This window comes from Xenopus laevis, chromosome 3S, assembly GCF_017654675.1.
Source record: "Xenopus laevis strain J_2021 chromosome 3S, Xenopus_laevis_v10.1, whole genome shotgun sequence".
Lineage (NCBI taxonomy): Eukaryota > Metazoa > Chordata > Amphibia > Anura > Pipidae > Xenopus > Xenopus laevis.
Window position 1 is genome coordinate 101,542,632 of NC_054376.1, and position 17,996 is coordinate 101,560,627.

The following is a 17,996-nucleotide window of genomic DNA, read 5'->3' on the forward strand; positions in this document are numbered from 1 at the left end:
TTGTTAGCATTTCAGTGTAAAGGGGATCTAAACCTTAAATCCTCGAAATATATTAATGAAAGTAACATAAAATTGACCACAGTGCTCTTCTTTTATCACCAAAGAGTTACAGTATATATTTAAAGGGTATATAAACCTTCAAATTAAACTAATGTAAAATATTCCTTCTCTGAGAACTTTTTCAATTCACATTAATTCTTCTTTTCTAGTTTTCAAGCTATTAGCAATTTTTACGTTTAGCAAAAATTACGTTTAACTAATGTTATTAGCCACCATTTCTTCTTTTGGGTTGGCCGCCATCAGAAAATGTAGTCACTGAGCGTAGAAGAGTCTTCAGATGTGTATCTACTCAGTTCTGATAGCTGGATGGCCTAACCTTTGGCCTTTACTTCTCCTTTAAGTAATATTTTGTAGGACAATCTTTTACAGCATTCATTTTTGTGGGGCAATTATGAAGCAGTTTTGCACAGTGTCAGATAACTATATAACCAATGAATAGACTAGCAGAACAGGACATTACAATGGGGCAAGAGACTGGTTGGAGGCCCAAGAGACACAGTATTAGTAAGGTTACTGGCTGCATTACAAGAAAGGAAGTAGAACCATTAAACTTTTTTACACTAACCTTAGTGAGTACAATGTGCTGATTCTCCAGTCCGTATTTCTTTAGTATTGAGTGTAGGGCCTCTCCAATGGTCTTAGTGGGTTTTGACACGATCCGAACACTTTTATCCATCGGTTTCATCTGTAACCTGCACACACAGAGTAAAGGTTTAAGACTTGTGATTCACCAATAAACATCTTTCACACAGCCTTACAATTTAAATTACAATTTACAAAGCTATAGGCCTGCCAAACATTCAAGGAGGTACCGAAAGGAGTGTATAAAATGAGGGGTATGGCTGGTTTAGGGTGAGATGTGAAATTAATCTGTATTTGTTCATCTAAATATTATTGGAAGCCCAGCACTAATGGGGTGATCTGTTGTTAACACCTATTTAATGCTTTAAATTTTTTGGGAATAGAAAGGTGACTGGTGTAACAATGTATTCATATATTGTATATGTAACCTTATGGGGTAAAGACATTGGAAAATCTAAACACAATCTGGTTGTGCTATAATAACTTTTCTTGGTGAATATAAACTTAATGCCCTATTTTAGCAAAGTTTCAGTTTTTCCTGTTTTTTAGATTTTGAGTGATTTGCCTTCCTCTTTTGACTCTTTCCAGCTTTCGGTGAGGTTATACGTTTATTTTTTAGGAATTTGAAATGTTTGCATACATCACCAAAGTGAAATCATCATTTAGCAAGAAAAAAAAATAGAAATAAAGAAGAAAAAAAAATCAGAAACTCACTCAAAGCTTATCCAGTTTTCCAGCCTCGCTTCCTGCTCTGTTAGTACCAAACAGTCCTGATCCAGGGCCAAGGCCTTCTGTGGAGGCAAAAGACAGAGAATAGAAACAGAGGAATATGCTTAGGCTTTGCAGTATTAAAGCCATTAATCTGTTGTGACTAACACAAACATACTGTAAGTAAAATAATCACAAAGCTGACCTTGCTATAGGGCACTTGCTGTAAAAGAACCATCATCTGGAATCCCTAGTGGTGTGTTTACCTTTGCCCTGTGTATGGCGAGGTTGTGGGGAGAGAAATTAATGAATAAACAAGGACCATTGGGAGGTTGCTATCCCCTTTACTCTTCCATTCTGCCTGCAGGGTTTGGTAATGCAGAGGCAAAAGCAGTGGGCGGTAAATAATGGAAAAACCCCTGCAGCCATATATTTCTTTACAACTTTAAAGTCTCATGTAGAAAACAGCCAAATATTAACCTCTCCAAACAAAAAGGTCACTCTCCTTTTCTAAGAAGGGATGAAAGCAAACAACCCTAGAGCTGGATCTTTAGATCTACCGCCATTTCGCTGATACCTACTACCCTGATAGAGGGGTAGGGAAAGCCTTTGGTGGTGAGGGTCATCCATCTGAGATACATCATGCTTGCCAAAACACAGATAAGAGATAAGTAACTTGGTGCTTATGCTATGTCTGCCCAAGTCTAGCCTACAAATCAGCAGCAGTGTGGTGAGTATTGGGGGCTTGGCAGACTCACACAGCAGTCTCTTTCTCTCAGTAGTGTTTCATTTAGTATGTCGCACAGCATACCCTCTCTTGTATACAGAAATCTTTGTTATTCAGAAAGAAAGGTACCCCCTTCTTTATCACACAAATCTCCCCTTTCTCACACCAAATCTCCAGTCTTGGAACCCCCTTTCCCAGTTTCTCTACCTATAGCTAACTATGGGCAGAGAATGGTGAAGATGGCAGACAGAAGGTGTAGAAAGGTATAAAACAAACATCTCCACTATCATTTTAAAGGAAAACTATACCCCCAAAATGAATACTTATGCAATAGATAGTTTATATCATATTAATTAGCATATTAAAGAATCTTACCAAACGGCTATATATATTTAAGTAAATGTTGCCCTTTTATATTTCTTGCCTTGAACCACCATTTCGTGATTGTCTGTGTGATGCCTCAGAAATCACCTGACCAGAAATACTACAACTCAGGAAGATGTGTGGAAGCAAAAGACAGAACTCTGTCTGTTAAAGGAGAAGGAAAGGCTAAAACTAAGTAAGCTTTATCAGAAAGGTCTATATAAATACACCAGAAAACCATCAAAGTAATGCTGCTCTGAGTCCTCTGTCAAAAGAAACACAGCATTTCTTTCCTTCTATTGTGTACACATGGGCTTTTGTACCATACTGTTTTCAGCATAAACCTCCAGGGCAGGGTTTGAGCATGCTCAGTTTGCTCCTCTCCCCCTCCCTCCTCCCATCCCTGCTGTAATCTGAACTCAGAGCTCTAAGTGAGCAGGGAGCGACTCAGGCAGGAAGTGATGTCACATCAAGGTTATATGGCAGCTTCTATCCTAAACAAAAAGAGACAATGTCTAGAGCTGTTTACTTAGGTATGGTAAAGCATTCTGCAGAATAAATATAGCATTCTAGCTTGCAGTATTGTGGCTAATATGTTGGCAATAAACTGTCTTGGAGCTTTCCTTCTCCTTTAATTGGCTCATTTGACCTAACATGTGTGGTTGTTTGGTTTGTTTGTGTGCACTGTGAATCTTACGATCCTAGGGGGTGGCCCTTATTTTTTAAAATGGCTAAAATACTAAAAAAATTATATTGTTATGAAAATGGTTTATTTACACGAAGCAGGGTTTTACATATGAGCTGTTTTATGCAATATATTTTTTATAGAGACCTACATTGTTTGGGGGGTATAGTTTTCCTTTAATAAGGAAAGCTTTTTTTAATTTTTTCCCTTTAAACTGGTTGTCAGGGGGTATCATAAGCTGTAGTTCAGCAGTTATATATCGTAAAGGTAGAATTGCTTGAAAAGTCAAAGGAATGCTAGAAGCGTTTGGATGTGGCAACAGTACCACCTTGTGGTCTTCTGATATCAATGAAGCAATATGACATTTCTATTAGATACAGAATTGTAACTTCTGTTCAAATCTACGGAATGTGACAGCTGGCCTCACGTAATCCACAGCAACCAAATATTTACTTTTGTTGTCTACATGGCAGTTAACTGATCAAAGCTAATTGCCGATTGGTTGCAGTGGATTATTGCACTGATGATTATTTGTGTTTCATAATTAATAGTTAATAATTGTGCCTCCTTGTGGATTGTGGACTGTAGTTATATGACTACAGGACAGATATACCCACAGAAACTAATGCCAAATTTAGTATTAAGAAATGTTATTTATTATTTTGTTTAGTCCACCTCCAAACCTGCCACCTTGTTTAATTTGAGGATTACTAAAGACAAGTAGTTACTCAATTAGCCTACTTTAGGCCTAACTGCAGGAACACAAACAGCTGCAAAATTGGGGGGTTGTGCCTAGTTCTGCAAGTGTTCTGCCCCCTGCTGTCAGGTGCAAAAAAACAATGTCTAATGCCTCCCTAGTGACTTGCATCCCATAGCACCCCATCTTACCTGTCCTGAATGATATACTGTATAAGTTAGGTGCCTTGTATGTGGTACATCTATGTTCGGCTATATGCCATCCAGTATGCAGCACTGCTAAACATAGGAAGTGCCCAAAGCATAGTAAGCACTCTTTGTGCTCTATGAAAGCAATAGGTTAAAGCAGCAAATTGCTTTGCACCTGGTTTTTTTTTGTTTTTTTGCTCCATGCAAAAAACCCACCAAGTTGTTATATCCTAAGCTGTATGTAAAGCAAGAGGACTAAATAATGCAATCCTGTTAGGGAAATCCATATTTTATCATCATTATATCTGCTGAAGGCAAGACAGCTGACTGCATTAATAGAAGAAATGCATTTCTGGCCATATAGATGCACTGTGGCATACCTGTTCATTTCCTACTAAGAACACTTTCACATCTGAGAGACAATATCCACGTTTTTCACAAACCCCGGCCAACATGTCCCGGATCGTTAAACCTGGTTTGACAGCAGTAAGTGAGGAAGTGCCATCAGGAAGATAGACACAACAATATTTTAGTGATTTGGTATCTGCTTCAGCGTCAGCACTGCCTGTGCTCCCACCTTCATTCTGTAAATAAATGAAGAAGGAACAGGTTATTAATTCATGCTAAATAAAGTAATAATAATTATTACTACATACTATCCTTAAAAATAAATGTATTAAAGGAGAAGGGATGTTACAATCATTGGGGTAAGTGGCAGATGTCAGGCACCCCTGCTCTTGTTTGATGAAAAACTACATCAGCCAGAGGTTCCTCAATACTGTCTCAGGATAGCTTCTCAATTTGCCTCTCGGCTGGAGTGCCCTGAGCTGCACCACTTTGCAATCTTATTCCTCTCCTTGGATCCATTCCATGGTCCAAGCTGGGTGTGAAAACCCAGCTTGCTAAATTCCACTTTTCACTCGCACGTGCATGCGTCAGGATCAGACTGTAGAAAGGATTTGGTAAGAAGATGATTGCATGGTGCTCCTACAGAAGTACCCTTAGCAAGGTGCAGATTTCAGAGAAAAGGGGCACCTGTCTGTGGTCTTAGGTAAATAATTATAATTTACCTCCCAGTAATTACAGTATACCTTTATTTTCTCCTCCTCCTACAATTTCCTGCAGGTAATTAACAGAAAAAATATAGAGGGAAAAACCAGAACCTTTAAAAATATTAAAAGTTCAGACCTGTGTGTCGAAAGTTAATGGACAGTGTGGAAACATGGGGCTACAGATGAAAAACAGCCAACTTTACAGTTGAACCTGTTTATTGGACTATACTCAGAGGAAGGGAAATGCTAGACAGTTCATTGGAAGGGATTATGCTTAGAGGAGGGGAAAAAAGAAAGGAGAACTGCCAACCAGATGGATGGCTCCAACCACAGAATTAACTTCATGGAATTTAACACCCCCCCCCCCCTTTAGTGCACACCGGCTGCAAACAGAGCATATGCCATTGGCAGGAGCACCCGTTGATGCTCCCATGTCCGGCAGTGTCCTTTTCAAAATGGAAGTGGCCATGGGCTGACGCCGGCACCTTGACACCAGCGTGATGATGTCACACGCCTGGCGTGAACTTTGAAAATAAGAGGACTTCCAGGTCACGGGTTTGATGCCGATTATAGGATTTGTTTCATTCCTGGGTGTTCCTAATTTCCTGAAATTGCTGATTCTTGGACTTTTGACCGAACTCTGGACGCTGGAACGTTGATTATTGCCGCCAGCCTATTGAACTATTGCCTGAATCCTGACTACGTATTTCTTGATCACTTTTGTACTGCAAACTTTTACTTTAACCATAAGCTTCCTCCTTGGTCCGGACTTCTCCCGCTGGGAGCCGATAGGCCCCCTTACAGCCATATGAGTTTATAAAAATACTACTGTAGTTATTTCAGTTAAGGGGTTAATTAGTCTTGGACACTGGCCACATGCCCCAGGTTTTTCCACCCAGCATCCTCTGAGAATACATTTACTTATACTTATTCATACAATCTTATCACTCATTTGTTCTGTTGAGCCCTGTAAAGGCTGCAAGGAATCAGTCGTTCTTTGTCTGTATATCATTTTCATTTTTTACATACTCGGCAGAGTACACATAGCCATTCAAACACAATAAGCACCTGGCCCATAGAGCTAATAATAATAATAATATTGATACAAGAGGAAGAGGAACAAACACAGCTTACCCAAGGCTACAAGGAGTTGACACAAGGGTATTTAATTGCTACTGCTTTCTGTGAACAATCCCAATACAAATGTATTGCATAAATGTAAAGAAAGCAGAAGCTAGCACAAAATACAACTTTTCTTACAGCCAAGAAAAATGCATCAAACCATTTGATTTATAATAATAATACATAGTAGTTATAAACACAACTTAAACTTGCTCTTTAAATCAGTGCTTCTCATACTGTGCAATGAGTCTGTTGAGGTTCTCCTTGTAGATCTGAGGTGGTGACAACTAAGAGATATCCAGCTAGTTCCTATTCCTAGAGATACAATAGGCAGTAAGTTCCATATTGTGCAGAAAATCTATATTTAGATGCCAGGGACCAAACAAAATCAGGAACCGAACCATAGAAATACTGGAATAGAAATACTATGTCGTTTTTTTTTATGAACAGGCTAATACACAATGAAAATTGCACACCATATTTATAGTTAGGGCTCTTACTAGCAATGAATCAGAAAGTTTTTGATTAATTGGGTCAAGAAAAAAAAACTATTTCTGTGGCTTGTCTTGACTCCTGGATTTTACTTGGTTTTGTGTCCCTTCTCTGTGCTGTGGTGGGTATACAGTGTTATGCTATTCAAGAAGTAAATATCATTAGATACCTCAGATTTGCTTGTCAATGAAGAGTTGAGACCTAGCTCCAGACTGGTATTGGAGTTAAGTGATACCCCCGATTCCCGGCGAGATGAGAGTCCATTGCTGTCTAAAGCTTCTGTGGAAGCATGTAGAAGAATGAATAGAAACAGAAATGGGGCACATACATATTGTACGTTGAATTCAGCACATTGTTTGTAAAAAGTCTCATTAGCTTCTAGGCCACAGGTAGAGCAGTACATACTGTATATTCTAGTACCACTCTACCATTCTCAGTTATGCTGCCACCAGAAAAAGTTTCTGTCCTGGCCCATGAAATTCCCTTGGGGCGCTTAATATTCTGCAGCTTCAATGCATAAGGAGTGGACATGCATTTGTGGACACCATGAAATGCACCTTGAGGTGCATTTGAGGTATTTATGGTGTGGAAATACCACTTATTAGGGACAGCATGATTTCCTATTATTAAATTGCAATGCCTTCTGTTGCTATTTTTAAAAATAATTGTGTTACTGTAAGTGACAACAAAGCTGTCCGGGTAAAAGCTCTAGGCATAATTCCACCAGGCTTCTCAGTGCACATTGCTCTTATAGAAAGGTCACTCACCAATAATTGCCACAAGCAGAACATTCAGCTTGGAAAGTCAGAAGCTAGATAAATGCTTATGCAATATTCAAGGACAAAGTTTCTCTTGTGTGCAGTCATAAAAAATAAGGGCACCTCTGTAGCACCTCAGCTGGCACTCTACTGTGTGATGCACTTTAGCATGCCCCCTCAGCATCACCGTTAAAGTAGCAAAAGATCAATTAATGGAGTACCAGAGCTTAAGCAGTAACATTTTAAAAAGTCACTTTTATTGTTTCCCTTTAGAAACATACCAGGGCATAAATCCAGAGAGGACCAGCACTTATATGTTTCGTGGCATCTCACTACATCCTCCGAATCACAAAAAAATTAAAAATGGGGGAAGAATATTTGTCCTCACCAATGATTTTAAGGACCAGTATCAAAAAACAAACAAACAAAAAATGATTAAAATTCACATGGATACAACTGTACTCTTAAAGGCATGTTTATAAAGTTGCAGATCTTCTATTTTGTATGAATCTGACTTGTTTCCAGATTGGTTTGCTCACTGGTTATTTGGGAGGAATTCTCAAAAAATGGAGTAAATTTTCCTCTGAAGTTGTAACCCACAGCAACTCCAACTCCACTCCACTTCACTCCATTTTGTGAATTGCTCCATGTGTGCTTTGAAGACTGAGTATTAAGGCTAATGCTTTTGTGCCAAAACCCACACCCTGTTTTTTAAGAGATTAAGGGACCTGATTTCACCTCTGATCCCTCACCATATTGGAAAAGGGGTGAAATAGTTCATTTATTTTGGGGGTTGATTACCAACAAAATTAAAACCTTTCAGTATTTCCTGTATTTCTATCACAATCGAGATGCATAATCGTTTGTTATCAGGTTACCTTTGGAATGTCCTATTCTGTCCTTCTTCTTAAAAGATCTGCGATGTGATTTGTCTGTGACGGTTTCTATGTCTATCCCCTCAACTCCAACCGGCAGAGACTTTCCAGCCTTCAGTTTCTTTTTCTAAGTATAGAATACATATTGGTTTCTAAACAGTAAAAGCACACTATTTGCAGATCACATCATGTTCAAATAAAAATCTGCATTTTCCTATGTGAACATTTTCTGACTAAGTGATAAGGGAACATATTTTTTGGCCACTTTTCTAAGACCATAAAAATTGTATTAGCTCAAAAAAAGTTTCCTTTAATTATTCAGTGCTTTAAAGTCACGTGCCTTTAAGGGAACACTATGACTTTGCCCAATCCAAAGCCTACAAAGAGTGCTAGGATAAGTACACTAACAACCACTCATGCCTTGGTGCTACCAAACAAATTTGATATAGTAGAGCATTCATGGGTCTTAATGAAAAGCACACAAGTACACATTTATTAGGTTGACATTTTGGTCTTTCCAGGGACCTTTCTCAAAACCAAACAGACCCATTTCACCCTAAAAACACACAGCAGTGCAAGAGGGCATCAAATTCAAACAGCTGTGACATCATTTTAAGAACTGAGAAGTCAAAAACAACAATATAATGTTAGTATAGTGAAAAAAAGAAATACTATAAGAATACTTATATCAACTTTTCTATTTATGTAAACCCTAAATGAAAAATGGAAGGTAGCCGGAGGAGGCATAAAAAATGGGTTGTGCTGATTTCACGGGTAGGGAGAGCCATGGTCAGAGTCAGACTTGCTACCTACCTGTGACCAGCCTGGAAAGTGTTGCACAGACTCAGACCCGCCCAATTCGCAGGTTCCAGTCCAGCCTGTGCAACACTAGTTGATAATCGCAGCATGTTACTACAAGGGTCTAGGGGTTTTTGTAGATAAGTTGTCTAATTCTGGGCAGTGTCATTCTGTGGCCACTAAAGCAAATAAAGTTCTGTCTTGCATAAAAAAGGGCATTAACTCAAGGGATGAAAACATAATTATGCCTCTTTATAGGTCCCTGGTGAGGCCTCATCTGGAGTATGCAATGCAGTTTTGGACTCCAGTCCTTAAGAGGAATATAAATGAGCTGGAGAGATTGCAGAGACGTGCAACTAAATTGGTTAGAGGGATGGAAGACTTAAATTATGAGGGGAGACTGTCAAGGTTGGGGTTGTTTTCTCTGGAAAAAAGGCGCTTGCGAGGCGACATGATTGCACTTTACAAGTACATTAGAGGACATTATAGACAAATAGCAGTGGAACTTTCATTTGAAGCAACATAGGGGGTTCTTCACAGTCAGGACAGTGAGGTTGTGGAATGCACTGCCGGGTGATGTTGTGATGGCTGATTCAGTTAATGACTTTAAGAATGGCTTGGATGATTTTTTGGACATACATAATATCAAAGGCTATTGTAATACTAAACTCTATAGTTATTATAGGTATGGGTATATAGAATTTAATTAAAAGTAGAGAGGGGTGTGTGTATAGATGCTGGGTTTTCATTTGGAGGTGTTGAACTTGATGGACTTTGTCTTTTTTCAACCCGATTTAACTATGTAACTATGTAACTATGTAACCTGCACCAGATGGAAAAGTGGTAAGTAAATCCATTTCTGACCTCCAAAATTGCAGTCAGCATGCTGCAGCAGAAGACAGCTACTATGTGTTGTTGTTCATAAACAGTGAGTATCTAATTTCTTCAAGATGCCTCACAAACAAAACAAACATTTTTACCAGTAAATTGGCAATATCCAACTATTCCAAGCTGTACAGGCTAGTCCTAAAGTTTACATACACCTATGCTAAAACTGTTCAAATATAATTTCTTACAACTTCATTCTTGTTACCATACATTGCCTGTCAGGGGCGCTGTCAGGGGCGCTCCACCAATGAGGCGAGTTGAGCAACTCGCCTCAGGTGGCAGCGCCAGGTAGGTTTCCAGGGACGGCAAAAAAGCCACTCCTGGTACCTTTAAGAGCAGAATTTCTGGTTTTGAAACCGGAAATTCGGCTTTACTAGAGCGATAGAGCGCAATTGCGCTCTTCGCACTAGTGTTCCTACCAGAGAGGGGGGATCCTTTCTGAACAATACAGTGTCTGTGTGACACCAAGATTTTTATATCTCCAAATTGCATATATGTGTAACTGTTTGTGCAGATGCTCGTGGGGCCTTTGTCTTTTGGAAATTGTTTCTAAGGGAAAAAAGTATTTGTGAAGGTCCACAGTTTTATTTCACAGATCTTGACTGTAGTGATGTGGGGGTCAAAAAAAAAAAACTTGCACAACTACCCTACACTGAGCCCTCCCAAATTGAATCCTACCCCAGTTGGCACAGTCACTCTACTTATAGACCACTCCTGGACCCATCCATCTCTGATATCACGAAAAGGGGTGAGGCAGGGTATGGGGTGACCCAACAATCTTGTGTGGAAGTCAGCCTGAACTCGCCTGACCTCCTTATCACTACTTGGCTGGGTTGATCTTGGCTCTAAAGGAGATGTAAAAACAGCCACAAATGCTATCTAATTTAACTAATAATAACTGGCAAACCAGAAGCTACTACAAGCCATTACATAAAATTTTGGAGTCTTCAAGACTGTTCAAACTCCAAGACTAAAATTGCCTCTTGTAGAAATAAAGTAGTTACCCTATTTGACTTAACACAGGTAATGTATGGTAATATAAAAGTGAAGTTGTAAAAAAACAATAGGACTCAACTGTACTTTTTTTTTAATATTTCAGTTTTTGATTCCCACCTCTAAATGTGCAGGTTAATTATAAATTTACCTTTACTGCACCAGAAGCAAGAGCATGGCAACTTGCAACTGGATCGCTCTGGGAGAGGTTAAGGTTGGGCAGAGGTCTACCCTCCACTTCTGCCAGCATGCACTCCTGGTACAATGGTGATTTAACAAAGCGGGCATAGCTGTCAAACTTCATTAAGTTGAAAATCTGCAGATTGAAAATTGATCAATGTTACTGTTCATGTTGTTACAAGGGCAGATACAGTATATAGCATATACAGCAGGTGGGGCTGCAGGGAGGCACAAAAGAAAACAGGGACAGCCTATACAAATCAGGCTTTTTAAATATTGGTATCTAAATATCAGTGCCAATTCCCATCAAGCAAGTTCAGCAAGTTAATTTGATGGCCCGTTAATAGAACTTCTAATAATATTAATGGCAGGGGGCCCACTGACTAATCCAGCTATATCTTGTGTAGGGAAGAAGCACACCAATACACACAGGCACGTGCCTTTAAATAAATAGGGATTAGACGTGTTTGGAACTGTAGTTCAACAGAACTGAATTATTACAGAAACATTGCACAAAATTGTTTCTCTAAGTTGTAGAGGACCACTGGCCTAAATGATAAAGAATGATCTTCCCAAGATACTTCTGAATGCTATGTTTACATTGGACTTATTTTAAGTTCATATGCTTAAAGAAATTTTTTTTTTTAGTTGTGAACACCTAGGGGCACATTTACTATTGGTCGAAGTAAAATCCTTCGACTTCTAATATCAAAGTCGAAGGATTTATCTCAATTTGTTTGAACGATTGTAGAAAATATCGTTCGATCGAACGATTCGAAGGATTTTAATTCATCGATCGAACGATTTTCCTTAAAAAAAAAATACTTTTTTTGGCAGGCAAATATTACACTGTAATGTTAGTATGTAGATAACAAAGAGGTGACCTAGCATTGTTAGGAATGGTTCTCACTAGAGAATCCTCTTGCACCTGTAATTAAGTGTACAAAGCCTACTTTAAACAGCTGACAGAACAGGTCAGTTTTAGAGAAGGTTAAGTCCTCTTTAATAAACAAAAACATGTTACTTGCTTTAATTACTGGGTAAGACACCGTGCCGGACCAGTGGATTCTGGGAAATTAACTCCTGGGCATGATTTTGGTGTAAGCTTGTTGACACTTGCCAGGGCTTGATTTGTACACAAATACCACATCATATTAGAGTTTCAAGATACATTATAAACCTTTATAAAGGTAAAATGGTAGCTTTTGCTAGGAACAAATGAGACTAAAATCATTTCATTCTTGTTAATTTCTCTCCAAACATTCTGATGTCATGTTTTAGATATTTAGCCACATTCTACAGAACTATACATGAGACAACAAGCTTTAGGGTAATGGCACCCATTGCCTCATATTTCTATGCTATTTCACATCAATGGAAGCTGCCCGTCACCACCCTCAAAAAGTAATTTTTAGCCTAATAATGCACATTCGCAAAATTTGAGTAATCAACGCAGGTGACTGGAAGTTTTTATTCATGTAGACGACAGCCAACACAGATGGGTATTGAGTGTTTTTCTGCTGCCTGAAATATGCTAGTGGAGAAACACTAACGGCCTCATTCAGAAAGTACTTGCTTTGCACACCACATTTGCTATTATGTTAATTAAATAAAATGTAACTGTGCTTTAATATGGTGTTTTTTAACACTCTGATTCATGCAGCAGCTCTTTGTATTCATATGTCTATGGTGGCCCACTGATCCTGACATCTATGTACTATGTATATTAGTTTGTTTGGGAATTGGGCAGGTTGGAAAACTTCATCTGCTGATGCATAAAGAGCCAGTGTATGAAACTTGGCAGATGAGGATGTGAGGAGGGACCATAGCTCCTCTTTACTGCAATGTATGACCCATCATGCGCTCTCCATCCATTGGGCCATTCAGTCAGAGGACAAACCTGATTTAGATATTTAGCTTCATTGTTAGTTTACATTGTTCAGTACATTGCAATGAGTTCAATGAATGCGCACAAAGTAAATTAAACATGATAGCAATATTAATGCTGTCCTGCAAAGCTTTATTTATATTCCCTGTGTGGCCACCTGTCCACCGATCTCCTTGCCTGTCTCCTAATAAGCTGCAATGACTTAATTGGGCTCTTTAGGTGCTTATGAGAGGTGAACAGGTCTAACCTGCAGTTGCTGTGCATTAAATATATCCGGCGAGGGTGTTTTCAGCATGTCCTCTGTAATTAGCGCCTGCTGATCAACATTGACTGGACACAGGGAGCTGCTGGAAAGATATTTATTGTAGATCCTGTGTGATTCTTCCAAAAGCTGCAACAAAAAGTAGAAGAGAAATTACATTTACAGATTCTGCATCAGTGCTGGAGCCCTCCAGCTATTGTGAGCTGCTAAATTATATCAGCCCATCTGTTGTTTGATTGCTATGCAACACTGGTAAATAATATAACATCTGTAATTGAGGTTGGGGTATTTATAGTGGGGTGCTATGGGTTAGTTTAAGCAGTGATCCCCAACCAGTAGCTCGTGAGCACCATGTTGCTCTCCAACCCCTTGGATGTTGCTCTCAGTGGCCTCATAGCAGGTGCCTATTTTTGAATTCCAGGCTTGGAGACAAGTTTTGGTTGTATAAAAACCAGATGTACTGCCAAACAGAGCCTCAATGTAGGTTGGCAATCCACAACATAGGGGCTATCCAATGGGCAATCACAGCACGTATTTGGCACCCCAAGAACAGTGAGTTTTCGCTAGTGACGGCCACTTTGCCCTTTAGTATATCTGCCCCATAATGGGAATGATAGTTTTTTCTTTTAAAAATACTGTCTACTATTTTGTTAATGCAGCCACTAACATTTCCAGCTCCTGCTCCATTTAGAAATTGTACTGCTGTTTGCATGCATATGGAATAGGTGGTCAACAGATCAACTTCTAATTCTGCTACAAAGGGCATCTTAGCACAGGTTTTAGCAGCTGAACCATCAAAAGTGTTTTCCAAGGACAACAGATCATGGCTATGAACATATGAAAGAAAGGTGGGAGCAAAGAGCTTTGAGGGGTGTGACTGCCCCATGGTCTGCCCCCTCATGGCAGTTGGAGATACTGTGGCATGCTACGGACGGCAAGTGCTGATGCCCGTATGGGTATGGCTGACAGGGAAATTGCCCGATGGATTAAAACCCTCCATCCCATTAATTGATTTTAGTAAATTGCAGTTGTTTATTGGGTAAAACACTCACACAAAAAACTCACGGAAACCTTACTAGAATTTAGAATTTAACCTAACTAAATAATATGTGATCTGCTAAAACGTAAAGAATAGCTCTACATTTAACTATAAATAGAGATTTCCATAATTGTGATATAACTAAGCAGTAATCCAGCAGACCTGATGCTATTCATGATATTTACTGTAATATAATAATGTTTTAATCTTTTCTGAAGTCACTTACAACTACAGTGAAAGGGTGCAATATTTAAAAGTAAATTCTATTTTTAAAGAAACTACTTTCATGATGACATACGCAGAGACACTGACATTTTGGGTGGAAAATATATTTTCAGCTATCAAATAAACACAGAAGAAGAGCGTTTTGCAAAGTGCATGACCGAGGCAGATGTCATCAGATCTGTTTATTCACTTCAATGTTGCTTTTATTTATTCTTTCCTGTGGCACATGCCATTAGTGGTGATGATATACAGCAAATTCTTAAAGTCCAGTACAATGTATGTTATAAAGGACTACACAAGTTCGTTTTTTCCCCTTAAAAGTGGGCGTAAAATGAAAAAAAGTCTGAAAATCGCTGCCTTAATGAGAGGCTTGGATGTCTACTATCCCCTCTTCCCATACTGCACAGTCATCAGTCACTGTTATTGTATTACACTTCATTCCTTGACTCCATAACTTGCTGCTCTGGTTTTCTGGTTTTGAAGTTCTGCAGCAACCAGCCCATCTGTTTCTCTCTTTAGTTTCTGAATTGCTTAAAGATATATAAATAACCTTTCATGGGATGGGGTGCATGCAATTAATTAATTCATGAGGCTGTGAAATACTAGGTGATGTTGTGAAGGCAGATGGCATTCATCTGTTTTATTAGAAATTTAGTATCTGTGTAGATGGTGTAGAATGCATTAATGCCTTTACTAGGGCATTGGCTGACTTATTGGACAAACCAAACATCTACAAAGGCTACAGTTAGTTTGTTGTACAATCCTAACTCCCATTTGAAATAAAATGCACCCTGTAGCAGCCAATCAGGTGTTTGTTTTTAGTCAGGTGACCAGTAAATGTTACCTGCTGATTTCTATGGGTTTCTGCTAGGAATGCAGCGAATCCAGGATTCGGTTCGGGATTCGGCCTTTTTCAGCAGGATTCGGCTAAATCCGAATCCTATGCAAATTAGGGGCAGGGAGGGAAATCTCATAACTTTTTGTCACAAAATAAGGAAGTAAAAAATGTTTTCCCCTTTCCACCCTTAATTTGCATATGCAAATTAGGATTTGGTTCAGTATTCAGCCGAATCTTTAGCGAAGGATTCAGGGGTTCGGCCGAATCCAAAATAGTGGATTCGGTGCATCCCTAGTTTTTGCACCTGGGCAAGATTTTATTACATATTTTATTACATAATCTGATTAACCTCATGTTCTCCTTTTCTTCTGCGATTTATTGGCATGTCTAGGTTTAATGGAGTGTTCATTGTCCATTTTGTGTAGTGAACAAACTGGCCTATCTGGTTAAATGAGAAGAAAAGGAATTTTACACTTGGGGGTGCCAAAAGTTAAGCAACCCCAAGTGACTATTTTTACTTACCCCACACCCCGGGCTGGTACTCCTATCAGCAGAATACCGCATGGGCCTAGGGTTCTTCTAGCGACCACCATGGAGAGATCCACTTCCTGCTTCTTCGGGTCTTCTCGCAGTTGCGCATGTGCAGTACAGCGAAAAGCCAGACTTTAATGAAAAAAAAAACGGCTATTTCGCTCTACTGTACATGAGTCTGCCCCAGAAATTTGAAAACCGATGATGCAGGAAGAGGATCTCTACATGGTGCCAATGCGGTTTTCTGCTGATAGGAGCACCGGCTAGGGGTGTCAGGTAAGTAAAAATAGTCACTTGGGGATGCCAACTTTTCACACCCCAAATGTGAAATGCTATTCCTTCTCCTTATAGCTAAGGAGAGTGCCAAACTATGGCGTTACCTACAATATTCAGCACTGCACCGTTTGGCGAGGTTCTCTGGTGGTCCCCTGGTACACAAGTCCGACACTGCTTGGACAGGACATATATCCAGGGCTTCAGTGAACTCCATGGTTAAAGTTAGTATAGTGTGAAGTAATGTTTATATATGTTTGTATGGATATTTATGTGTATGTATTTACACAGAGTTGCACAGTAGCAATGTTTTTGTTCCTAATGTGAGTGATGTTGGGGAAAAGTTCTGTTTTGATGACAACTGCTTGCTTTGTAACTATGTAATTATGTAACTCATTATCAGCAAAAGGTTAAGATGCACTTTAAAAAAAACATTTTCTTAATATTTCCATTAGGGATGCACCAAATCCACTATTTTGATTTCAGCCGAACCCTCGAATCCTTCTCGAAAGATTCAGCCGAATACCAAACCCAAATCCTAATTTGCATATGCATATCCTTGTTTTGGGACAAAAAGTCACGCGGTTTAACTCCCTGCTCCTAATTTGCATATTGTAAATTAGGATTCTGATTCGGTTCAGCCTGGCAGAAGGATTCAGTCGAATCCTGAACTGAATCCTGGATTTGGTGCATCCCTAATTTCCATGAGGCAATTACAAAGGGAAATAAAAAACAATGAAAGTGTATTTTATATTAAAAATATAAATTGGCCCAGTTCCCCTCTTAGACACACATATGTATACAACAGCAATAAACATATTTAAAAAAATATTTTAAATGATTTTATTTCTAGAACAGACTGACAGACTTGAAATATAAATCTACCTTTGCTGAATCATCATTAGAGATTGCATGGAATTTCTCACACGCCTTCCAGAAATATATATTCTCTTCACTGTATTCTTTCTTTAGGAATTCCTGCAGATAACAGACAATATATATTTATATATATACACAGTCCAAGTGCTCGCACTCTAACGTTACTTCAAATAAAGTGATTTATTTTATAACATGCTGCATCCAACGTTACAGTCCCATTGGGACCTTTATCAAGGATATTAATATATGTATATATAAATACATGTTTGCAGTCTGTCAAACAAAAAACCTCAGCAACTTATTTGCATCATATAAGATGATTTTTAAGAAAAACACAATTTCTAATGAAATAGTTGTTTCAGTGCCCAGATTATTTCATAATGGCATATGCACAGGTATATGAACACTTTGTAGTGAAACTAAGGTGAAAGACTTGCTTTGCATGCTAATGCATCACATGCTTTGTTTCCCGAAGGGTATGTTATTTAAAAGCATCAGAATTATTATCCTTTTGGTTATACCATAGGTCGAATTATTATCCTTTAATTGAGGTTATCGTCTGCCTTTGCTAAATAAAATGAGGAATAATTTGTTTCTGCCATACCGTGAAATACTCCACCCCAAGTGGATCCTGCAGAAGCCTCTCAAATGATACAGCCCAGCTGGCCACTGATTTCTCTGAAGCAAGTCCACCAATCTGTACACTGGGCAGGCTGTTGAGGCTGTGGTTACTTCCTCGCCCATCATGGACAGTATTATTTAACTCTATAAAACATAAAGACCACCGTCACACACCGTTACACAACAGCTATGGAATCTGCTATTATATGTTTTCATTACTAATTGACCACTGTCACCAAACAAGCTGCTGAACATATTAATACAGCTGTCTT

At 39.0% G+C, this 17,996-nt stretch overlaps 1 protein-coding gene across 2 annotated transcripts in view; it reads right to left on the reverse strand.

The window, feature by feature from the left end:
- rgs14.S (regulator of G-protein signaling 14 S homeolog) overlaps positions 1–17,996 on the reverse strand; it is a 36,372-nt gene that overhangs the window by 13,202 nt on the left and 5,174 nt on the right. For both annotated transcript variants that reach the window (XM_018256123.2, XM_018256122.2), the window contains exons 3-11: positions 17,708–17,868; positions 17,110–17,202; positions 13,304–13,447; positions 11,140–11,304; positions 8,313–8,436; positions 6,846–6,955; positions 4,391–4,594; positions 1,357–1,433; positions 626–752 (exon numbers count right to left, since the gene is read on the reverse strand). In XM_018256123.2, coding sequence (XP_018111612.1) covers positions 626–752; positions 1,357–1,433; positions 4,391–4,594; positions 6,846–6,955; positions 8,313–8,436; positions 11,140–11,304; positions 13,304–13,447; positions 17,110–17,202; positions 17,708–17,868 — 1,205 coding nt within the window. The remainder of the gene's footprint in view (positions 1–625; positions 753–1,356; positions 1,434–4,390; positions 4,595–6,845; positions 6,956–8,312; positions 8,437–11,139; positions 11,305–13,303; positions 13,448–17,109; positions 17,203–17,707; positions 17,869–17,996) is intronic.